The sequence below is a fragment of the Salvia miltiorrhiza genome, chromosome 4 (assembly GCF_028751815.1).
Source record: "Salvia miltiorrhiza cultivar Shanhuang (shh) chromosome 4, IMPLAD_Smil_shh, whole genome shotgun sequence".
In the NCBI taxonomy this organism is placed as follows: domain Eukaryota; kingdom Viridiplantae; phylum Streptophyta; class Magnoliopsida; order Lamiales; family Lamiaceae; genus Salvia; species Salvia miltiorrhiza.
In genome coordinates this window covers 6,791,044-6,813,084 of record NC_080390.1, presented here as the reverse complement: position 1 = coordinate 6,813,084, position 22,041 = coordinate 6,791,044, and the positions used below count along the sequence as shown (strand labels likewise).

The 22,041-nt window shown below is 34.5% G+C and overlaps 1 protein-coding gene across 1 annotated transcript; it reads right to left on the bottom strand.

Annotated features, from left to right (window-relative positions):
* Positions 1-13,062: 13,062 nt before the first annotated feature.
* Positions 13,063-15,431, bottom strand: LOC131022490 (WAT1-related protein At5g07050-like). Its single transcript, XM_057951998.1, has 6 exons — positions 15,117-15,431; positions 14,946-15,008; positions 14,743-14,859; positions 14,049-14,466; positions 13,828-13,979; positions 13,063-13,534 (listed from the first exon to the last, which is right to left on the bottom strand). Exons 1-6 carry the CDS (start codon positions 15,308-15,310, stop codon positions 13,276-13,278), a joined length of 1,203 nt encoding a protein of 400 aa, XP_057807981.1. The 5' UTR covers positions 15,311-15,431; the 3' UTR covers positions 13,063-13,275.
* Positions 15,432-22,041: the final 6,610 nt, after the last annotated feature.

Here is a 22,041-nt window from a genome sequence, read left to right as displayed (position 1 = left end):
CGGAAATCGGTTTTGAGACTTCAAGTATATCACGTTGATCTACTCGAGATGTAGATTAACATCCAATAATTATTTTAATTAAATAATAAATATTTAATTAAATAATAATTTTCAGATATGGCTTAAAACCATATTTCCAACAATCCCCCACATGAGTGAGAAATCAGTATGCGAAAGTATGCAAACACTTAGCTCAGTCCTCTTAAGAGACAACATTGCATTTGGAAAGGTAGCTTGTGGCTTTGAACCTGCCATAGTCAATATTATCGAGTATACCGGCGGCCTAGTGGATTGTGTTCCTTGAACTAGTCCTCCTCGGTGTATACTGAGTCAACAATATTGACACAATATTGCTTCAATCCTTATTCGTTCTCACGTTTGTGTCCATTACAGGCCTTGGAACACCCCTTTGGATTCATAAGTGTTTCAATCGAAGCGGCCCCACTTCACACTTACATAGGTGACTCTTAACTCAAGTATCCTGCTATACTTGTCCTCTTCGAGGAGTTCTAGAGTCATTAAAAGTCAAAGACTTAACCTCACTACGTGCAGGTTTCTGAACACTCACTGTTCTACAAGGAATAGGCAATTCGAGTGTTCAACACACGGATTTTCATAGTTTAGTTGTCCCATTGAACCAAGTTCTTGGGATCCTCCAGTCATCATGGTTGGGTTGCCACTATGATTATCCTTAATTTGTGGACTTCAAACCCATTCCCCCTAACAGTTTATACATCTGATCTCGATGGATACTTTTTGTCAAAGGATCCGCTATGTTATCAATTGATCTTGTATAATCAATTGTGATAACTCCACTAGTGATCAAATGTCTCACGGTATTATGACGTCGACGAATATGTCTCGACTTACCGTTATACAAATGATTTTGTGCTCGTCCGATAGCAGCTTGACTATCACAATGAATTATTACGGACGACACAGGTTTCGACCAACATGGAATATCCTCGAGGAAATTTTTAAGCCACTCGGCCTCTTCACCAGCTTTATCCAAAGCTATGAATTCTGATTCCATGATCGATCTAGCAATACATGTTTGCTTCTTGGATTTCCAAGACACAGCACCACCCCCCACAGTGAATACATAACCACTCGTTGAAAACGAGTCTTTTTCATCAGATATCCAATTTGCATCACAGTACCCTTCAAGTACAGAGGGCTCCATAGTATAATGAATCGCATAGTTTTGAGTATATTTCAAATATCTCAAAACCCTTTCAAGAGCTTTCCAATGTTCATTACTAGGGTTAGCTGTAAAGCTGCTCAACTTATTGACCGAGCATGCTATATCGGGACGAGTGCAATTTGTTAGATACAACAAGCTCCCAATAATCTTCGCATATTCTATCGCGTCAACAGGTTCTCCCTTGTGTACATTCAAATGCACACTAGGTTCCCATGGTGTCTTAGCTATTGGCTTGTCAAAAGCGTTGAATTTCTTTAACACTTTCTCAACGTAGTGAGATTGTGTTATAGTAATACCATCAGGTCTTCTTAGAATTTTAATTCCAAGGATAACATCAGCTAAGCCCATATCTTTCATGCTAAAATTTTTACTTAGCATGTCTTTGGTTTCTTGAATCACTCGGGAATTACTTCCCATGATGAGCATGTCATCTACATAAAGACAAACAATAACATATCCGTTATTAGAATTCTTAATGTAGATACATTTATCGCACTCATTGATTCTGAATCCATTTGACAACATTACACTGTCAAATTTTAAATGCCATTTAAGCGGTGCTTGCTTCAACCCATATAAAGACCTTTGAAGTTTGCATACTTTGTGCTCTTGCCCAGGTACTACAAACCCTTCAGGTTGCTTCATATATATTTCATCTTCCAACTCGCCATACAAGAACGCAGTTTTCACATCCATTTGGTGAATCTCGAGATTGTGCAAGGCAGCAATAGCGAGAAGCATCCGAATAGATGTTAGTCTGGTCACAGGTGAATAGGTATCGAAGAAATCGTACCCTTCTTTCTGCCTGAAACCTTGAACGACAAGTCGGGCTTTGTACTTATCTATAGTACCATCAGATTTGTACTTCTTCTTTAGGATTCATTTGCATCCTAAAGCTTTACTTCCAGGTGGTAGATCCACTAACACCCAAGTATGATTCTGCATAATGGAATCAATTTCAATATCTATGGCTTCTTTCCATAGAGCTGCATCAGAGCCAGACATAGCTTCTTTAATCGTCACCGGTTCGCCATCTAGCATCAAGACAACATAATCCGGTCCATAGACATTAGCTTTTCTAACTCGTTCCCCACGTCTTGGTTCTACATCCATAGGTTTAGACCTTGGTCTTTTCCTATTAGGTGGTACATGATTAGAACCCGTGGCATCATCTACTTGAGTAGAATTACTAGCAACTTCCATAGGTTTAAAACCTGTAGCATCACCATCAACTCCATCATTAGAGTTCGATGTACCTTTATCCTTGTTAGGATAGATATTTTCAAAGAATATAGCATTCCTTGATTCTATCATTGTTCCAACATGTATATCAGGTATCTCCGATCTGTGCACTATAAAACGATAGGCACTGCTATTATGTGCATAACCAATGAAGATACAATCCACCGTTTTAGGTCCTATTGTAACTTGCTTTGGTAAAGGCACTTCTACCTTGGCTAAACACCCCCACACTTTGAGGTATTTATACGAAGGTTTCCTTCCTTTCCATAGCTCATAGGGAGTTACATCTTTCCCTTTGAGTGGAATCTTGTTCAAGATATAGTTGGCCGTTAAGACAGCTTCCCCCCACATGTTCTGGGGTAATCCCGAACTAATCAACAAGGCATTCATCATCTCCTTAAGAGTTCGATTCTTGCGTTCAGCAACGCCGTTAGATTGTGGTGAATAAGGAGCCGTCGTTTGATGGATTATACCACTTTCGTTGCATAATTCAGCAAACGGAGCTACATATTCTCCACCTCTATCACTTCGAACCATCTTAATTCGACATCCAAGTTGATTCTCGGCTTCTTTTTTGAAGTTTATAAAAGCTTCAATAGCCTCATCTTTACTTTTCAGTAAGTAAAGGTAACAATACTTTGTGCAATCGTCTATAAAGGTGATAAAGTACTTCTTGCCACCTCTAGTTTGCACGAACTTTAAATCACAAACATCGGTGTGAATAAGTTCCAAAGGTTGAGTGCTCCTTACTACCGATTTAAACGGTAACTTAGCCATTTTGGCTTCAACACAAACTTCACATTTTTCTTGTGAGTTGTATTCATCAACTTTTAGTAAATTCATTTTTACTAATCTCTTTATAGCATTTAGATTAACATGTCCAAGTCTACAATGCCATAAATCAGAACACTCAATCAAGTAAGCAGAAGAGGTTGATGCATCTTTATTGATTTTAGCCTTGGCAGGCTTACAAGCTCTTACTCCAAGTTTGAAAAGTCCTTCGGAGGCATAGCCTTTCCCTAGGAACTTTCCCCACTTGCGTATTACAACATAGTCAGATTTGAAAAACAATTCAAAATCCTTATTCGTAAGCCTAAAGCCCGAAATTAAATTCTTTCGGACAGTTGGAACGTGTAATACGTCTTTTAATGTGATCTCCACGCCCGACGTGAGTTGAAGAATCACATCTCCCATGCCAAGGACTTGGGATGTCCGCTCGCTAGCCTCCATTATCGTTTTATTTTCCACTTCCTTGTAGTTGTGGAACAACTCACGATTTATGCATATATGGACGGTAGCGCCGGTATCCACGAACCAAGCGTTCGGGTTGTCCACATGATTCACCTCGGAGATCATGGCAGCAAAGTCATCGTGGTTCCAATCGTCGAAGTCCTTCTCGACGTTGTTTACGTTGCCATTTGCTTTCTTCCGCTTTGGCTTGCGGCAATCCTTAGCCATGTGACCTTTTTTGTCACAATTATAACATACACCATCAAACTTTGATGGTTGACTACCGCTTTGCTTCCCTTTACCCTTATTATTAGGGTTAGGGCGACCACGTTTGTTGGAGGGACCGCCTTTCTCGGTGAGATTGGCCTTTACCTCCATCGGAGCTTTTCCCTTTTGATCACGACTTCTCACGTGATCCTCCATTTGAAGCTTGGATATTAATATCGGCACGGACATCTCCGAGCGCTCATGCTTCAAAAGGTTTTGAAATTTCCTCCAACTAGGAGGTAATTTCTCTATGATGATTGCAACGAGCAATGCATCCGCCAAGGGCATCCCTTCGGCTTGAACCTCATGTGAAAGATTTTGGAATTCTTCCACTTGGTCCATCAATGGCCGGGAGTCGACCATTTTGTATTCCAACCATTTGGCGACAATATACTTGGTAGTATTTGCCTTGTCCACTTGATATTTCAAATCAAGGGCCTCCCACAATTGTTTCGCGGTTTCATGAACCTTGAAAACACGGTAGAGCCGTTCGTCCAGAGACATGAGAACGGTGTTACGGCACAAGTAGTCGCCGCGGCACCAGTTCAAATATCCGGCACGAATTTCTTGGCTCGTCTCCCCTTCACTCGGGGTTGGAGGTTTATTCTCCATCAAGAATCCGGCAAACCCCACGGTTGTGAGGTAGAATAGCATCTTTTCTTGCCAATATTTAAAATTCTTGCCCGAGAACGTTGATGGTTTCTCGGCAAGACCAATAGTTCTGGATGTTTGCAATGGGGCCATGGTTGACGTTGAAGCGCCCATTGATGCAAACGAGGAAAACATTGACGACGTGGTTGAACCGATGGTTGCAGAGGTGGTGGCGCCGTCCATATTGACGTCGGTGTGAGCCATTTCTCGAACGTGTATCAACGGCAGAGAATTAATCTTCTTGCGATTGTTAGAACCGGGTACACGATCGAGATATTACAAAATAAATATTTTGAGATATTACAACTCAAAATAATTGAAAATATTACAAAGAAAATAATTTGAGAAATTACAACTCAAATAATTTTGTACAAGTGAAATATACTGTATAAATAAATTATACGTATAGACTAAGTCGAGTCGAGATAAATCTCTTCCCGCAAGAAGATTATTGCCCCGGTAGTGCTCTTCGGTTTAGGCGTATCTTCCCCAAAGGTAAAACGACTTCGTCTCGTCGGATGTAGCACCACAATCCGGCGAGCTCCGACGAACTGAATAGGATCAAGAACTGAGCACAAGTGTTGTGCAGAGAGTGTGTGTGTAGAAATGGCAGAATGCAGTATTTCTTTTTGTATGTTACTGCAAGCTCTCCAGAGGCCTATTTATAGGCATGTGGTAAGTATGAATTCAAGACCTTGAATTCTACTCCGACGGCTGGAAGCCGTAAATGTTGAAGATGATGGCCGGTGGGCGCAGTCATTGAAGAAACTTAGCTGCAAAATTGAAGTTGCCATGCAGAAGTCGTAGCTGGCGTGTTTCTGCTACTGCCTCTTCTGCTGCTGCTGTCAACTGTTGCTGTGGGCTGGGCTTGGGTAAAACAATCAGTTGGGCCAAAATAATAAATCATGTTGGGCTAAAATAAAAGCCCAATGGAGTTGGTCCAAAAAATAGTTTGGGCCCCAAACACCACCCCAAAGCACCAATTGCCAAGATCCAAGTCCTTGGCCGCGGCCCGTACCCGACCCGCCCGTCCGGCGGCGACGACGGCGGCGTCGTCGTCCGATCGATCGTCGGCGCGCGAGGCTAGTACTTAGATCAAGCCCACTAGCAAGCCCACAAGTCAATTTATCAACTCCATGTGCTTTGCTATTCTTATACATGAAAAACATCTCTATGTTTTCCAATGTGGGATAGCATAACAAATGTTATTTTCCCTCTTCAACATCCAAACTTTGACATACAATATCTCACTCATCGGAAATCGGTTTTGAGACTTCAAGTATATCACGTTGATCTACTCGAGATGTAGATTAACATCCAATAATTATTTTAATTAAATAATAAATATTTAATTAAATAATAATTTTCAGATATGGCTTAAAACCATATTTCCAACAAGAACATCTTTAACCCTCCCGTTGCCGACCTCCCTAGGCGCGCGGAAATGTGCACTCGGTGCGAAGGTAGGAGAGTGAAAGTGTGTGGTGCGCACGCACAAAAAAATAAATATTAAAGTTTACTATTTTTTAATCGATTTTTTTTATAAATATCGTTTAAAATTTAAGATTTTAATTTTAATTTTAATTAAATGTAATTTTATTATTTATAGTTTACTAGTACCACACATTGTAGAAAAACTTACATTTTTTAATGTGAGATTCAATATAAAATCAACTTAATATAGTTTCTACTTTTATAGTGCACTACACATTGTAGAGAAGCATACACTTTTCAATATGAGATTCAATACAAAATCAACTTAATGTAGCTTCTCTTTTTATACTGCACCACATATTATAGATTTCAAATAGTTTTAAATTCTATTTTTCATTTTATTTTTTAATTACTATTTATTGTTAAAATTTAATGTTTATTTTAATATACAAATGCATTTAAAATAAGGATAAAATAGAAATGAAAACTACTGTAATATTTTTTTAATTATTGAATTTCAATGAAATTTATATTGTTAAATTTAATGTTTAAATTAATTGAAAAGAACATTAAGATAGAATAGAAAAGAAAATTTTAGAACCTAGGCATAAAGAGCCTCATTGTGGAGAAGTGGCTCAGAAATGGTGGAGACCATTTAAGAGCCTCTTGAGGGAATCACGATTTTTTTTTTCTTTTTTAAAATAAATTACACAAGTATATAAAAAAAATTTAAAAATCACACGACAGTGTACTCGAATCTAGAATCTCAGATTTTAACCATTAATCACTTATTATTAGGCCAACACACGCACACTTGGGGGGATCACAGTTGTGGATGCTGTTACGTGCTTTATGGCTTGCTTGGCGGGTATACATTGAAAGGTATTAAAAAGAATATATTATGGCATTAAATAATGTGTTTATCTTGTATCCTTAAAACAAATTGTTTTTTCTCTGGTAAATGTTGAAAGATACATTTGGAAATTATGCATTTATGTCCATTTACTTAAAGTATATTTAAGAGTAGGTACTTGGAGAAAAAGAATGAGTTAGAAGGGTGTTTTGATATTGAGTCCGAAAGTGCATGGACAATGTACCACATTAGATTGGAAGGGTTTGATTGATATATTAATCAAGAACTAGTGTATTACCCGTCGAAATTCGACGGGTACATATTTTCTTGTAATTTATATATTTTATGTTATTCTTATGATAATTATATAAAATAATTTTTTATGTAAATTATTTATATAATTAATTAAATTAAATTAAATTAGTAATACATTTTAAATTATATTAATCTCAACAACTTTTAGTAATTAAATTATTAATTTTGTTGAGATCATAAAAATACCCATTAGTTTTCATATGAAATTTTATAGAAAGTTGACGCGTAAGAAAAAAAAAGAGTAGAAATACATATAAATTTGACATAGGTATGATGGAGGATTGATTCGTTGCATTTGTTGTTACAAGATTTTTTTTTTTTTTTTGAGGGACTTTGTTGTTACAAGATTTATTAATTTTGTTCAATTTTTTTTATTTTGCCTTTTGACCATAATTTTATATGGAGTTTGAAAAATCATAATTGAATTGAGAGTATCATATAATTCCGAACTTCTAAAAGCATAACTAATTATGAAAATAATCTCGCCTCATATTTAAAAGACCATAATTGATTTATCGAACATCGTATCATTTGGAGTTTTAAGACCAACCAAGTTGTGGGCATCATCTCGTCGCAGATTTGACAGATCACCTCTAACTTCTGAGCATCATCTTGTCTGAAACTTGAAAGAGAATCATCTCGTCTAAAACTTGAAAGAGCATCATCTCGTCTGAAGTTTTGAGCATCATCTCATCTAGAGTTTGAGAGAGCATCATCAAATATGAAATTATATTCAACCATGACTCCAAGTGTCAACTATCTAACAAACATAACTCTAACAATTTAGATATTTTATTTATGTATGTAATTTTATTAGTTCAAACTCTAGAGAGAAAGGAAAGAGAAGAGTTCTTAAAGCAGTAAAAGAGAGAGCGTGTGCTTTATTTCATCATCGTAGGTATTTATAGGCATTACAGTCGGGGTAAAGTAGTAAATTCGTTTGGTCATCTATTCTGCATGCTCGTCATTAAACTAATTAAGGTTATTATTAGATTATAACTTGTCAGGTCATTGTCCCCTAATTACAGAGCTGGATTATGTCCTCATCATCCTTCTCTGTCTAGTAGCTCTGTATTTCCTTCCTTGGGGCAGACTTCTACTCTTTGGCTCCGCTCTGCTAAGTAGCTCCGCCTTCTGGCGAATTGTCTCTGGCGTGTGGCTCCATGCTCTGGCTCCAATAGCTTAGCTCTGACTCTGGATCTGATGATTTGGCTCTGGCTCTGACTCTAACGACTTAGCTCTGACTCTGGATCTGGCGACTTGGCTCTGGCTCTGACTTTAATGACTTAGCTCTGGCAGCTCTGCTCTGGCAACTTGGCTCTGGCCCTCTGCTCTAGCAGCTCTGCTCTGGTTAGCTCTGGCTCTGGCAGCTCTGCTCTGGAGGCTCTGCTCTGGTTAGCTCTGGCTCTGGCATCTCTGCTCTGGCAACTTGACTCTGGCCCTCTGCTCTAGAAGCTCTGCTCCGGTTAGCTCTGGCTCTGGAAGCTCTGCTCTGGCAAACTCTGCTCTGGCAGCTCTGTTCTGGAAGCTTTGCTCTGCCAACTCTGTTTTGGACTTTTTCCTCTGCCTATTTCTCACAGCTTCTTTGCTCCCTGCTGCTCATCTTTGGTATTCCAAGCAAAGCCACGTGTCCTGATCTTAGGACCTTGCATATTTTACCCCTCATCAGAGTTGATAAATCATATTGCTTCCATGCAACAATCACAACACGCTTGATAGCAGATGCCAAAATTCTTTCCAAAATTTATTCTTTTTAAATAATAATCATTCTATATTTAAAATAGTGAAACGTGTTATTAAATTAGGAAACTAATTTAATACTTACCATAGGTGTGTAGGAAGAATCACGGCTAATCAGGAAATGGAGGTATCAAAACAGAGAAGTCGTCGGTGGGGTGGGGATCGACGGCACGGTGGACGAACTCCAGGGCTCAGCGGTGACTGGACGGCGGACGAACCGCAAGCTCAGCGCCGACTATTTCGCCGGTGTCTAGAAGAAGGAACGACAACGGGTTATAGGAAAAAGAAATCTTAGGGCTCTCGTATTAATTGCTTCAAATGGAGAATTCTCATGGGTTTAAGAAGTGGAAACAAAATCGAACTAATTAAGGAATGGAAGAGGGAGTCAGAGATGAGGCGGAGCAACGCCGCCCTTAGGACGGCGGCGACGCCTGAATTTAGAGGGAGAGAGAGGCGGGCAGTTTAAGGGGGGGAATTAGGGCTTGATTTGAGTGTGCAATCGACTTTAGAGAGAGAAAATGATTGAGAGAAGAGAGAGACAGTGAAGGGAGAGACGACGCCGACCGGATTCAGGGACGGTGGCGATGGGGTGAGGAAGAGGGAGGTGTGACTTTTGTTTTAAAAGTGAGAATGAGAATATATAGATTGGATTCTCAAATGCCACGTTGGAGATTGAGATTGAAAAGAAATAATTTGAGGCCTGCCACGTAGACTAAGGCCTAATCGTATTATAGAATAGATATTATTATTATTATTATTATTATTATTATTATTATTATTATTATTATTATTATTATTATTATTATTATTATTATTATTATTGTAGTAATGGACGAACAGAAACAAATAAAGTTTGTAGAAATGAAAAATATATTTTTCTTCCCTATATAAATAAAATGTATGGATTTATTTTATAAAAAATAAAAATAAAATGTTAATTATTTTGATAGACATAAAATAAGATTTTGTTTTAAAGTAATCAGTTTATAGAATTTGTGTCTTATTATGCAAACATGTAAATCAATGACAGGACCCGTTTATAATTTACATATACGTGCATGTCTCAATTCAAACTTAATTTTATTGAAAATTAAGAATATAAATATTATATATATATACATACAATATAATATATTGCAACATATACATATAATATGTACGCTATTGAGTAATATAAAATTAATAACAAATATACATCTAATCACTAACATTCAATTAAAATAATTTATCGTATATAGATTATAATTTTTTTCTTATCAGACATGTAAATCTAATTTTTATATAGAAAAAATAAATAATAAATTTTATTAATTTAGATTATATGTAATGTTAATATTATTATATATATATATATATATATATATTATTAATTATATTTATTATGATTAATGAATCTTTATATAGAATGTAATAGTTAATTAATTAATAAATGATGAAGATTATATATGGTAAATTTTGAAATGGTGAGATTTTAGATATGCCACATAGGTTAAGGCTTAATCCTATTATATAATAGATATACATTGAGGGTGCGTTTTCTTTGGTTGTAAATTTATCATGAGAAAAAAAAAGAATATTATCCCTCATTTATAGTGTAAATGAGGAATGAGTAATGCTCAAGTAGGAAATGTGAGAAAATAAAAAAATGATTTAAATGGTGAAATTTTGTTTATCGTTTTTTTTCTCATGATAAATTTACAATCAAAGAGAACACACTCTCAAAACAAACTAACCAAATCCCAATCACATGAACAACCCATGAAATAATATTAATCTATAATAACTAAAGTTCAAGTCGGGGTAAACTAAGGCGGAAGTAAAAAAGATAAGATACCTTGATCTAACATTAATCCAATTATATTATGATAGTTTTGGGCCTTAGCCTTGAACCCATTTTGAATTCCAAGTTCCAAAATCCTATGGCTTTACCGGCCCTTGATAGTTAAAATATCCGAACAATTAAAATATCTTTCTCTAAAAAAGAAATAAAAAAATTCAAGTATCTGCAATATTTATATAGGGCCTACTCTCGCATCGAATTTGTGTTTAAAAGTGTGAGGGTAAGGGTCTATTCAATTCAGAATTTAAAGATTTTTATTGATTTTTCATAATTTATGAATTATCAAATTTTATAGATCGATTAATTCTAATTAGAGTTGAGGAGATTTTAGTAAATTGATTTATCTCTATTTTTATAGACTTTATAAGTTTATAGATTGTTATAATAATTCTTTGTCTGAATAACATGCCAATTAGTGAAGACGTCAAATTGAAGAAAGCAATTGTGTAGAGTTGAAAGAGCAGCGAGAATCAAGTTATGAGTTGGATGAGGTTGGCTCCACAAATTTACCTTAAGAATTCAAGCCTAATTAACTTTAAACTCATATTTCCCTTTGCCAAACGTAACGAAAGAGAACTAATGGCATGGATGAGAGCTCCCAAACCAAAGTCCACCAAGAAACTCTTTCATGGAAACAAAGTGATAAAGGCACAATACACCCAAACCCAGATTAATCCCATCCGAAATACTTGAAAATCTCTTATGGGGAGGTGAGATTTATGTAAATCTCTTATGGGGAGGTGAGATTTATGTAGAGATTTTATATTTATACTAGGACAATAAAATTCTCCAAAATCCATGACATATTAGAGTCCTTGGAAATTTCAATACAATTAGATTTAGATGGATATTTAAAAGTCATAATTGAATACCAACACATTTTTAAGGACTTTTTAAAACCTGAATTGAATATTTATGGACATGTGAAATACCAAAAAATCTTATAGAATCTGAATTGAACAAATTTACAATTTTTGCAACCTCGTCGCAAAGTCAAGTGAAACGTTTTTATATTTTTATATTTATATAAAATTGATATAAATTTAATTATCATATTTATAAATATAATAAAAATTAATTTAATTGAATATATTTAAATGTGATATTAAAATATAAAAAATAATTTATAATAATAAAAATTAATATTATGAAAAGAAAAAAAATAAGGTAAAAAAAATTTATTCAAAAAAATGAGAGAGAAAATATATATGTATATATATATATATATATACATATTAATTTTAGTTAAACATAACTTTTATAAATAAAATATTTATATAAAATATATTAAATTAAAATTTTTATCGTGATTTTAATTTGATATGCATATTAAATACGTAGTCGAATTTCATAAGTTTAAAAAGAAACAAAAAATATTGAGACACGATCTTTCGATCTGTTGATAGTTGATACATTACCTCTGAAAATTCTCGTTCCACTTGAAATTGATTCCACTGCACAAATAGGTAATACATATATATATAAAATTCCTCATAAAATTCTAGGAACCTAAGAATAAGAATCCTATTTTAGAGATTTGACAATGAAATATTAACTAATACACACTTGCTATATATATATGTACTTGGCATATTCTACAGCAACAATATCTTCTATTCCAACTGCTTATTCATACATAAAAGATTCTCATGTGTGATTTGTCTCCAACTATGTAGTTATCATGAATATAGCAAGAACTTAATTGCTTCCACTTTCTCCAAGAATGGGGAAGAAAGAATTCTGTTTAATTTATCATCACATGTTAAAGCATGCATGCGTAATCGATCACCCTATATCTTGTCTTTATCGATCCAAAATTCCACATCAAAGTCGTCGTATCTATATATAAGTGCGAATTAGAATATATATCTCCTTTATATCAGATATCTTATGAGCAATAAGATTATAATAAGGGTATCTATCACTTTAACCCCAATTATTTTCGTATTATATATTATATTCTGAATTATTGAAAATATTTTTTTGAACTTTAAACTAGTAATTTTATATTAATTGTACCCTTCATTCATTTTTCACTATTGGAATGTTCAATTAGTAAGACATATAATGAGTTGTTAATATAAGTTAAATATTAACCCATGAATTATTGATCGATAACAAACTAATATAATTATCGTCCTAGTGAAATGAGCCTCGTCAAAACCTTGAAGAAAAACATATCAATATAATTACACTCAGAATACGTATAGTGAGATGAGCCTCATCAAAACCTTGAAGAAAAATTCCGAACAAAGATAAAACAAGTAAGAAAAAAGAGTACCTAAATTTCAAATAGCAAAAAGAGATGAGCAAACTCTTGCATACTCAAAAGTAGTACTAGTACTTAATTACATAGATATTTGCTTCCATAATATATCCAACCAAAATCGATTCTCGAAATCAACAAGAAACCAAAAAGTAGAAAATTAAAACTCCTCAAAGTAGAACAATGAAAAAAGTTATATAAATGAGGAGTTATAATTAATTTGGTGGCTCTCGTCAAACTTGTTGAGTTGGTTTGATTGGTGGAGTGAAAATGGGCAAATCAATGGCAACTGCTGCTGCCTTCTCCTGATCAACATTTCCTGCTGCCACATTAATCCCATTTAATTGATTATTATTATTATTATTATTATTATCTTTGACGACTTCTGGAATATCTTGAATCATCATCTTCTGTTTCTGTTCTTGATCTTCCTTGTACTTCCCCCACAACACCGAGTATAGCCCCACCACGATTATAGCCGATCCAATCACCCTGCATGCATCACACAATAATTAATCACTATTTTAAAATTCAGCATATGTATGTGAGTCATATTTGGGCACCATCGAGCTATTTTGCACTTAATATGAACTCAAATGGTGCTAGAAATGTTTTAATAATACAATAGCTTAGACTTATTTGAAAATTAGGATAAAGATTTTCGAGCTTACAAAAATAGAACACTAAGCGTAGGACACTTTTCGGCCTGAAAAAAATTGATCTACTTTTGCAAACCGTGCTAAGCGTAAATAAAAAAAATAAAATTAAACTGATAATTTACTTACCCTCCAAGATAGATCTTCTCTGCTAGAATAAAGGATCCCATAATGGCAACTATGATCATCATGAGAGGGCTAAACGCCGTGGCGAAAACCGGCCCTTTCGTCTTCATCACCAGTCCTTGCACGTAGTATGATATGCTAGACGTCACAATTCCCTGCTCATTTCATTCAATCAGCAAATGGATTTGATTTGATTGATGTGGAAATGAATTAGAGATACCGACCGCGTATGCAGCGGCGAGGAGGTTCATGTCCCAGCCGATCCTCCACACCGAAGGGTTGTGCTCCATGACGAAGGTGACGGCGATGGCTTGAAGCGTGCCCATGAAGCAGACGAGCGATGTCAGAGAAAGCTGGTGGTTGGAGTAGGTTTTCAGGGCGGCTTTCTGCAGGATGAAGAGCGACGCCCACGCTAGGGTCGCGATGATCAGGAGGATGCAACCGATGAACCAGTCGCGGTCGCTGCTGTCCTTGCCGCCGCCACTGCCGCCGCCGCTCACGCCGGAGTGCCGGTGTGCCGTCCACACCATTTCCACGAGCGGGCCTTTGTACAAGGTCATCAGCATCGCCCCCGCCACCGTTATCACCGTTCCCACCACCTTCGCTTGGTATATCACCTTCTTTATGTTCACTTTCTCCATCCTTTTTTTTTCCATTAAAATTACACAAAATTTAGTATATGTAACTATGTGTTTGGCTGAGTTCATAAGTTGTCATATTGTTTGGATAATTGAACTTATAAGCTAGAGAGTCAATTGTGAGGTAAAGAGAGAAAATATCTTTGTTTATTTTTGTAAAATTATTGTTACCGAAAGAATTTATAACCTTCTAAACAATTTATAAGTTATTTTAAGAAGTTTATATGCTCAGCCGAACACCCTCTTAATTATGCGTAATGTGATTAATTAATTAATTTACCTGAATATTATGGCCATGACAAATGTCATGGCAGGTAACATGTTGCTCATCGCACATGAAAATGTTGGCGAAGTCAGCTTAAGACCAGCGTAGTAAAAGTTCTGGTCAATCACAGGCCTAATCAAAACAATAAAATTAAAATTAATTATTGTATATATAGATATAATGAAATGAGAGATGGAGTTAATTAATTAATTATTTACCCGAGAAGGCCGAGAATGAAAATTTGCATGAACACAGGGAATGTTATCTTTGGCTGTGCTTTCCTGCAATTAATTATACAACATATGTGTTATTAATATATATCTAGAAATTAGAAAATAGAAAAGTTTGTATGGTAAAGTAAGATCTTGATTGATGGATGCAGCACGAACCTTTCGAAGAAGAAAGCAAAGGGAGCGATGACAGCGGTGGCGATGGCGTGTCGATAAACGACAAGAACGTAGTGGCTCATACCTCCATTGAGTGAGATCTTGGTTATGATGTTCATGCCTGCATATCCAAATTGCAGACATATCATTGCAATATAGGGTTTGCAGCTGTTGAAGAAGCTCCCACCACTCTTCATTTTATAAAAAATTTGTATTTGATGATGAACTCTCTCTCAACTAATTGTATTGAGGTTTGAGATAGGTAGGTAGCAAGAAGAGTTGATGAGTTACTTCTTCTTAAGAGATGGAGAGTTAAGCAGGCAACCTATTTATAGAGGTAGTGCAGTTGTGTGTGGAATCTGATGGAATATTGAAAAAGCAAATTTGTGTTATCCATGTTTTTGATGGAATAATAGAATATCTTTAATTTAGCTTGATTTTGGAAGCTGACGAGAAATAAAAAAAAGAAAAAGAAGATGATGGATTACACGTACTGAAACAGAACAAGGCATCTGAGTCAGGAAACAAACGAGGAAAATAATTGCATGGCGTAAGCGCCATATCCCATTACATGGGATCCTCTGTCCCCAAGTATAGTGTGTCCCCAAGTTTGAGTTCATTAATTCATTATGAATTTTATGTAGAACACGTATGAATTCGCTGTATAAAGGTACGAATTGCGAAAAATAATTTTTTGTTATTTTCGGGATTCGAACTCAGGACCATGAATTCATCCAACTGGATGATGAATCAACTGTAGATTTTGATTATTTAAGGGCTGAAAATGATTCTTATTTTATATCTTAAGAAGTGTACTTATTTTCTCCCCTATATATATACTCCATCCGTCTCTGAAAATTGTGATATTTTTTTATTTGAAAATAAATCCACAAACCTTCTCTCACTATTTACAAAAAAGTGTGGAATTAATCTCCGCTCAAAATATAATTACCACATTTTTCTTAAAATTCGTGCCATTTTTTAATTTAGACCATAATTTTTAGGGACGAGACTAAGGGGGGTGTATTCGTTGTGGATTTTAATAGATTTCTATGGATTTTAAAAGTCTGGGTGTATTCGTTTCAGACTTTTAAAAGTCTGCAGAAATCTGGGTGTATTCGTTTAAGACTTTTAAAAGTCCATATAAATCTGGGTGTATTCGTTTCAGACTTTTTAAAATCCATACAAATCTAGGTGTATTCGTTATTCCACTGACTTAAAATCTGGAATGACTTTCATGGATTTCATCCAAAAAATACACACGACGAAATCCGACCAATAACCACGAGAATTGAAATCCATGAAATTTTAAGCGAGCGCTGAGTTCCAGCGCCCGCGGCCAAAAAGCCAGTGAACGCTGGAACTCAGCCACAGTTGAGAGAGTCCAGCATATGTTGGATTCCAGCATATGCTGGATTCGAGCGAGTCTGAATTCTCTGCCTCTCTCTCTCTATGCGCTCCGTGTCTCTCGCCACGCCGTTGCCGCCGCCGCAGGCCCACAGTCCCCAGCGCAGTGTGAGCGCCGCACCATCTCTCCTCTCCCCGACTCCTCCGGGACCGCCCCGGCGCAATGCATTGCTCAACACTGGGTTTCCATGATGCCTTTTTGGTTTCCAGCGCTCGCTGGATTCCCAGCGGTCGCTGGGTTTCCAGCGGTGCTGGGACTCAGCGGGCGTTGGCATCATGGATTTCAATTCCAGAATTATCCCCTAAATTCTTCGAAAATCAGTGAAAATCGGGGTGAAATCCAACCACGAATTCTTTGAAAGTCGTCTGGAATCTATGTGAATTCCATGGAATTTAAATTCCATGGACTTTTTAAAGTCTGTGGAAATCCACAACGAATACACCCCCCTAAGTATTAATAGTATTAATTATATAAGAACAAATTAATATGGCCGTGTACCATGGAATATATATATATATATATATATATATATATATATTATTTAATATTTGTCTGCAATAAGTTATAATTTGGGGAGGATAAGTGTCATGATCAAGAGCTTAAGATGAGACATGACACTGCAAATTAAATATTTAATTAAGACCCCGGTGCATCCCCACTCTAGATAAATATTTTTTTTGAGGAACACTCTAGATAAATATTAATATAGTCTAATATATTGGGGTTTAATATATACAATCAACTCTAATTTGATTTTTTTTAGAACCAACTCTAATTTGAAAACTGATGAATGTAAATTGAATTTAATTAAGGGGAATATACCGTGCATCCAAATGACACACAAATTTTTGCTAAATTAAATTTTATGCAGTTACGGCCGAAAGCACGATTCAAATCAAAATATATGAGTTCAACATGATATGAGTTCAGTTAATTTCATAAACTAAAAAAAAAGCTCATGAGGCATAGTTGATAAATGCCCCTTTCGTTACATCTCTTTCATTTGTCTATTAGATAGATCACATGTTTCGATAGTGTATATATGCCGACAAATATAGAATATGGAGCTTTAATTATAAAAAATACGAGACTGGAATATATAATAATTAAATAGAAAAAAGAAAGAAAGAATCTAATTAAGTCTTTGTTAATTAATTAATTGACATAAAGAAAAACAAATCCCGGTTGATGATGGAGTAGCAGAATCAATTAAATGGGGAAATTAAAGGTTTATATACGCATAAAAAAAGTGGTAAAGTGGAGCACCAAATACTTAAATGGACGTCTAATCATCTCCAATTTTCACATATACATATGTATGCACAGTGATTTTCCACAATGTAATGTAACCCTAAATTGCTGTATATCGTTGTCGAGTCCCATTTATTTTACTACATCATGGGATCCTTGCAGCCCATTTGCACCACAATATATCTTTTCTTCCTCTTGCCAAATTGATCAAACAACTTGTAGTTATGGATCTCTCTCTCTCTCTCTCTCCATACACACACACACACACACACATATATATATATATATATGCATGTAAATGGGTGAAGTGTAACATATATCCCTAGCTTGGATAGAGTATCTTGGCATATGATTCATTGGAAAGCATGCTTGCTGACCTAGGTATATTCCTGCTTATATAGAGTAGGGGAAAATGGAAGCGACTTCATAATTAATATCAGGAATATCTGCCAAAATATATGCTATCATCTTCACATTCGATTCATTCAAATTAAATGAAATGTCACTCCTTCTGTATCATTAAAGATGATTTATTTTTTATTTTAAATTGTTTCGCTAAAAATAATTTATTTTTATAAAAAAATATTTAATTCTTGAAAAAGTGTGAATACACTATTTTTATTCAATTTATAACTTCTTCTTAATTTTCGTGTGAAAAAAAATGAATCATCTTTAATAAGACGAGGGAGTTCACATTATTATTAATAAAAAAAATTAACTGTTTAAAATATTATTAATGAAGGTACCAACTAATTTTTTTTTGGAGAATGACTTCAATTCACTTTATACACCAACTCACTTAAAATAGTTAGTCCTTAAATATCTTCAATCAACTAACTTTATACATTAACTATTCTTTTTTTTTTAATCTTTGTGTCTAAAAGTAACGAAGTATTACCCTCCGTCCATGAGATGAGTACACATTTGGGTGGCACAGATTTTAAGACATTGATTAAGTGTACGCATGACATAGGAATCAGGGACCCACTTTTATTGTGAGTGAGTTGCGTGAGCCGTGAGGTACACTTAGGGGCCGTTTGATTTGCAGTTTAGGATTGATTAGGATTAAAATTATCTTGAGAAATTAGTGTGGATTAGTGCAGATTTATATTATTTCATGGGTGTTTGATATCATGGCTACTTAATCCTATATTATGTTTGATATCCATAGGATTATGTTGGATTATATTATCTAATACCAAAACTATCCTCACATAATTTTAAAAATATCATGTGTGTCCACCATTACTTGGGCATTTGCATCGATATGCGTGAGGAAGGGTAGCAGAATTTTTATCCAACTTCTCAGTATTAAATTTATCCGAGGGGGGTGGGCGGATTATTAGTATGGGTTAATCCCACAAAATAGCATGGAGAAGTAGGATTAAGTAGGAGTTGACCATATTAACTGCACATGATATCAAACATCACACTAATCTGTATTAATTTAATTTATCCTACCTATAAACCCATATCAAACAGACCCTTACCAAAAAAAGAAATGAATACTCATTTAATTTGGTGAACGGATTAAAAAAATAGTATATGAGTACTCATTAATTTCGTAGACGGAGGGAGTATTATTAATGAGACGGAAGGAATAATAATTAGATCATGGCCTCGTGTATAAATATTTATAATCAAAACATAATTAATATTATATATGCATGTACTAGCGCTAGTCGCTAGTCGCTAGATATATAATTACGGGTTGTGTTTCATAAAAAGCCAATAACGACAAAATTAGTGGAGAAAAGCCATCTCCTTTTTAATTAGGGCGTATTGATGAGAATCTGATCGTTGAAAATGTATTTTCTTGTTGTGCATAAGAAGGAATAAGTTGATACGTTGATCATCACTTGACATTATTAATTACTAATATATGTACCAAACTACCAAATTGGTGCAGTTTCAACACCATTTCACTCTCTTACCAATTAAATTTTAATTTGTCGTGAAATATTTTTAGAAATATCCTTATTTTGAATATTGATAATGATGTACATTTGGTGTTAATCGAACTTTTTGGAGAATATATAGATGCGACATTTGGTGTGAATAGTTTTAGAGAATTTTTGTGGTAACGTCTCACCATTTTAATTTGGTGCAAAATATCCACACACCAAAAGAGTGATGTGCATGCTGTCAAGTAATACAGCACTCAAAATTTCAATTACCATTTTTCTTCCAATCTTATTTAGCGTAATCGTCTATAACACAATGTCTATTTAACAACTCAAACTATAGTATATAGAGAAAGCCTACTAAAATACTCAAATAGTGGGGCTTCTTTAAAGTTTTCCCAAAAGGAAAAGCAAAATTCAAATAATGGTCATTTTTAATTTATAAATTATGAATTTGCAAGGCACCGCTTTTATCTTTCTTTTGAGTCATTTATTTTCCTTTGACTAGAAAAGAGTTTGCATGATTGAATCTTTATGGAATCATCTCCAACTTAATTAGCTCTATAAAGCTCAATGGAGGAATATTCATTTTTCTTTATAGGGACCTTCTAATAAGACACATGAACAGTCATATTTTAGGTCTAACAAATCCTGCATAAAAAAGATTAACTCTTTTTTTAAGACAATCAAATTGTGTACGTGTTATTACTAACTTTTTCAAAGTTGATTATTAATATTATAGCACTCTTGCCCCGCTGCAACAATGCATCTCAATTAATTCATAAGCATTTGATTAATCTGAAATTGAACCTGTACAGTGTACGATTCAAAAAATTTGAAGGAAGTATTTTAATTTACACAAAATTCTTGTACACCTGGGCGCCCAACCCGAATCCTGGCCCGAATCTAATCCAACTGGACTATACTACCCGAATGTCAAATATTAGTGTTATTTCGATATAGTGTTAGTGTAATTTACACGTAGTGTTAGTGTTATTTTAATGTAGCGTAATTGTCATTTACATGTAGTGTTAGTGTCATTTTAATATAGTGTTAGTGTCATTTGTAAAACAAAATAGTGTTAGTGTTATTTTTGAAATAGTGTCATTTGTAAAGTTATAAATTAAATAGTGTTAGTGGCATTCCAAGATCGTGTTAGTGTTAATGTTATTTCGTGTTAGTGTCATTTAAAAAAAATGGATCAGGATCTGGGTCGGGTACAACTCGAATGTACGGTACACTCGAGTGTACAGGAGGCCACCTCTTTAATGTGTAGCTATAGCGACATAAAATTAAAGTGGCTTTGGGTGAAATAAAAACTGATTTGTCAAACTCTTTCTTGCGGAAAATGTTGGTATAGTTTGGTTTGGCGAAGAGAACACAACTATAACGACTGATTTTATTTTTTTGAGGGTATAGATCCGTATGCGTAAACTCCTATTCTCTTTTTCTTTGTAACAAAAACAAATTTATTCACGGATACTAGCTATCTTTATAACGACATGTAAAAATATAAATTGAATTAAAATAGTTTAGTTACGAAATTTTGGCATACATAAATTAACTATATTTTTTTAATTACACTTATTGTAGCTTTTGAAATATCAATATTAATACAAAATTAACAAATTGAGGGGTGCCGTTTGTTATACATTTTGCTATTTTTTATTTTCTTGGGTTATTGGCGCTTAAATACATAAATTTTGGGCCAATTTTAATTTTTCCCACAAACTTTGAAAATTGTCAAAAAATACACGAATTTTGATTCATTTTATTTTTTCCCACAAACTTTGAACATTGTCAAAAGATACATGAACTTTAACTCATTTTGTTTTTTTCTCATAAAATATATTGTTATAAAAATATATAAAATAAAATGATATGTATTATTATAATACTTTATTATTAGAGACGTTTACATGTATGTGAATGCATGTATTCTTTGCTAGTCACTAGAAATGAATATATATGAGCTAATTGAATTAGGACTATGCTTTATGAAAAAACCATGTGATGGGTGGGGAACTGTTTACATGATACTAATATATATGCACTAACTGAATCATGATTAACTTGTTGCTATTTTGTTACGCTGTATAAAAATTTGTACTTTTTTCTTTCCAACCACTTCTTTCACTCATAAAAATAGGTCCCTTCTTATTAATAACACACGCTCACTTAATATTTATGAAAATCTATATCACCAACTTAATTTCAATAATTTACTAATAACACACGCTCATTTAATATTTATTAAAATCTATATCATCAACTTAATTTCAATAATTTACGGGACGAAGGAAGTATTGTTAATGCTCCAATAGAATGCCTAATGTTGGAAATTTAAGAAATATGTAATGGAGAA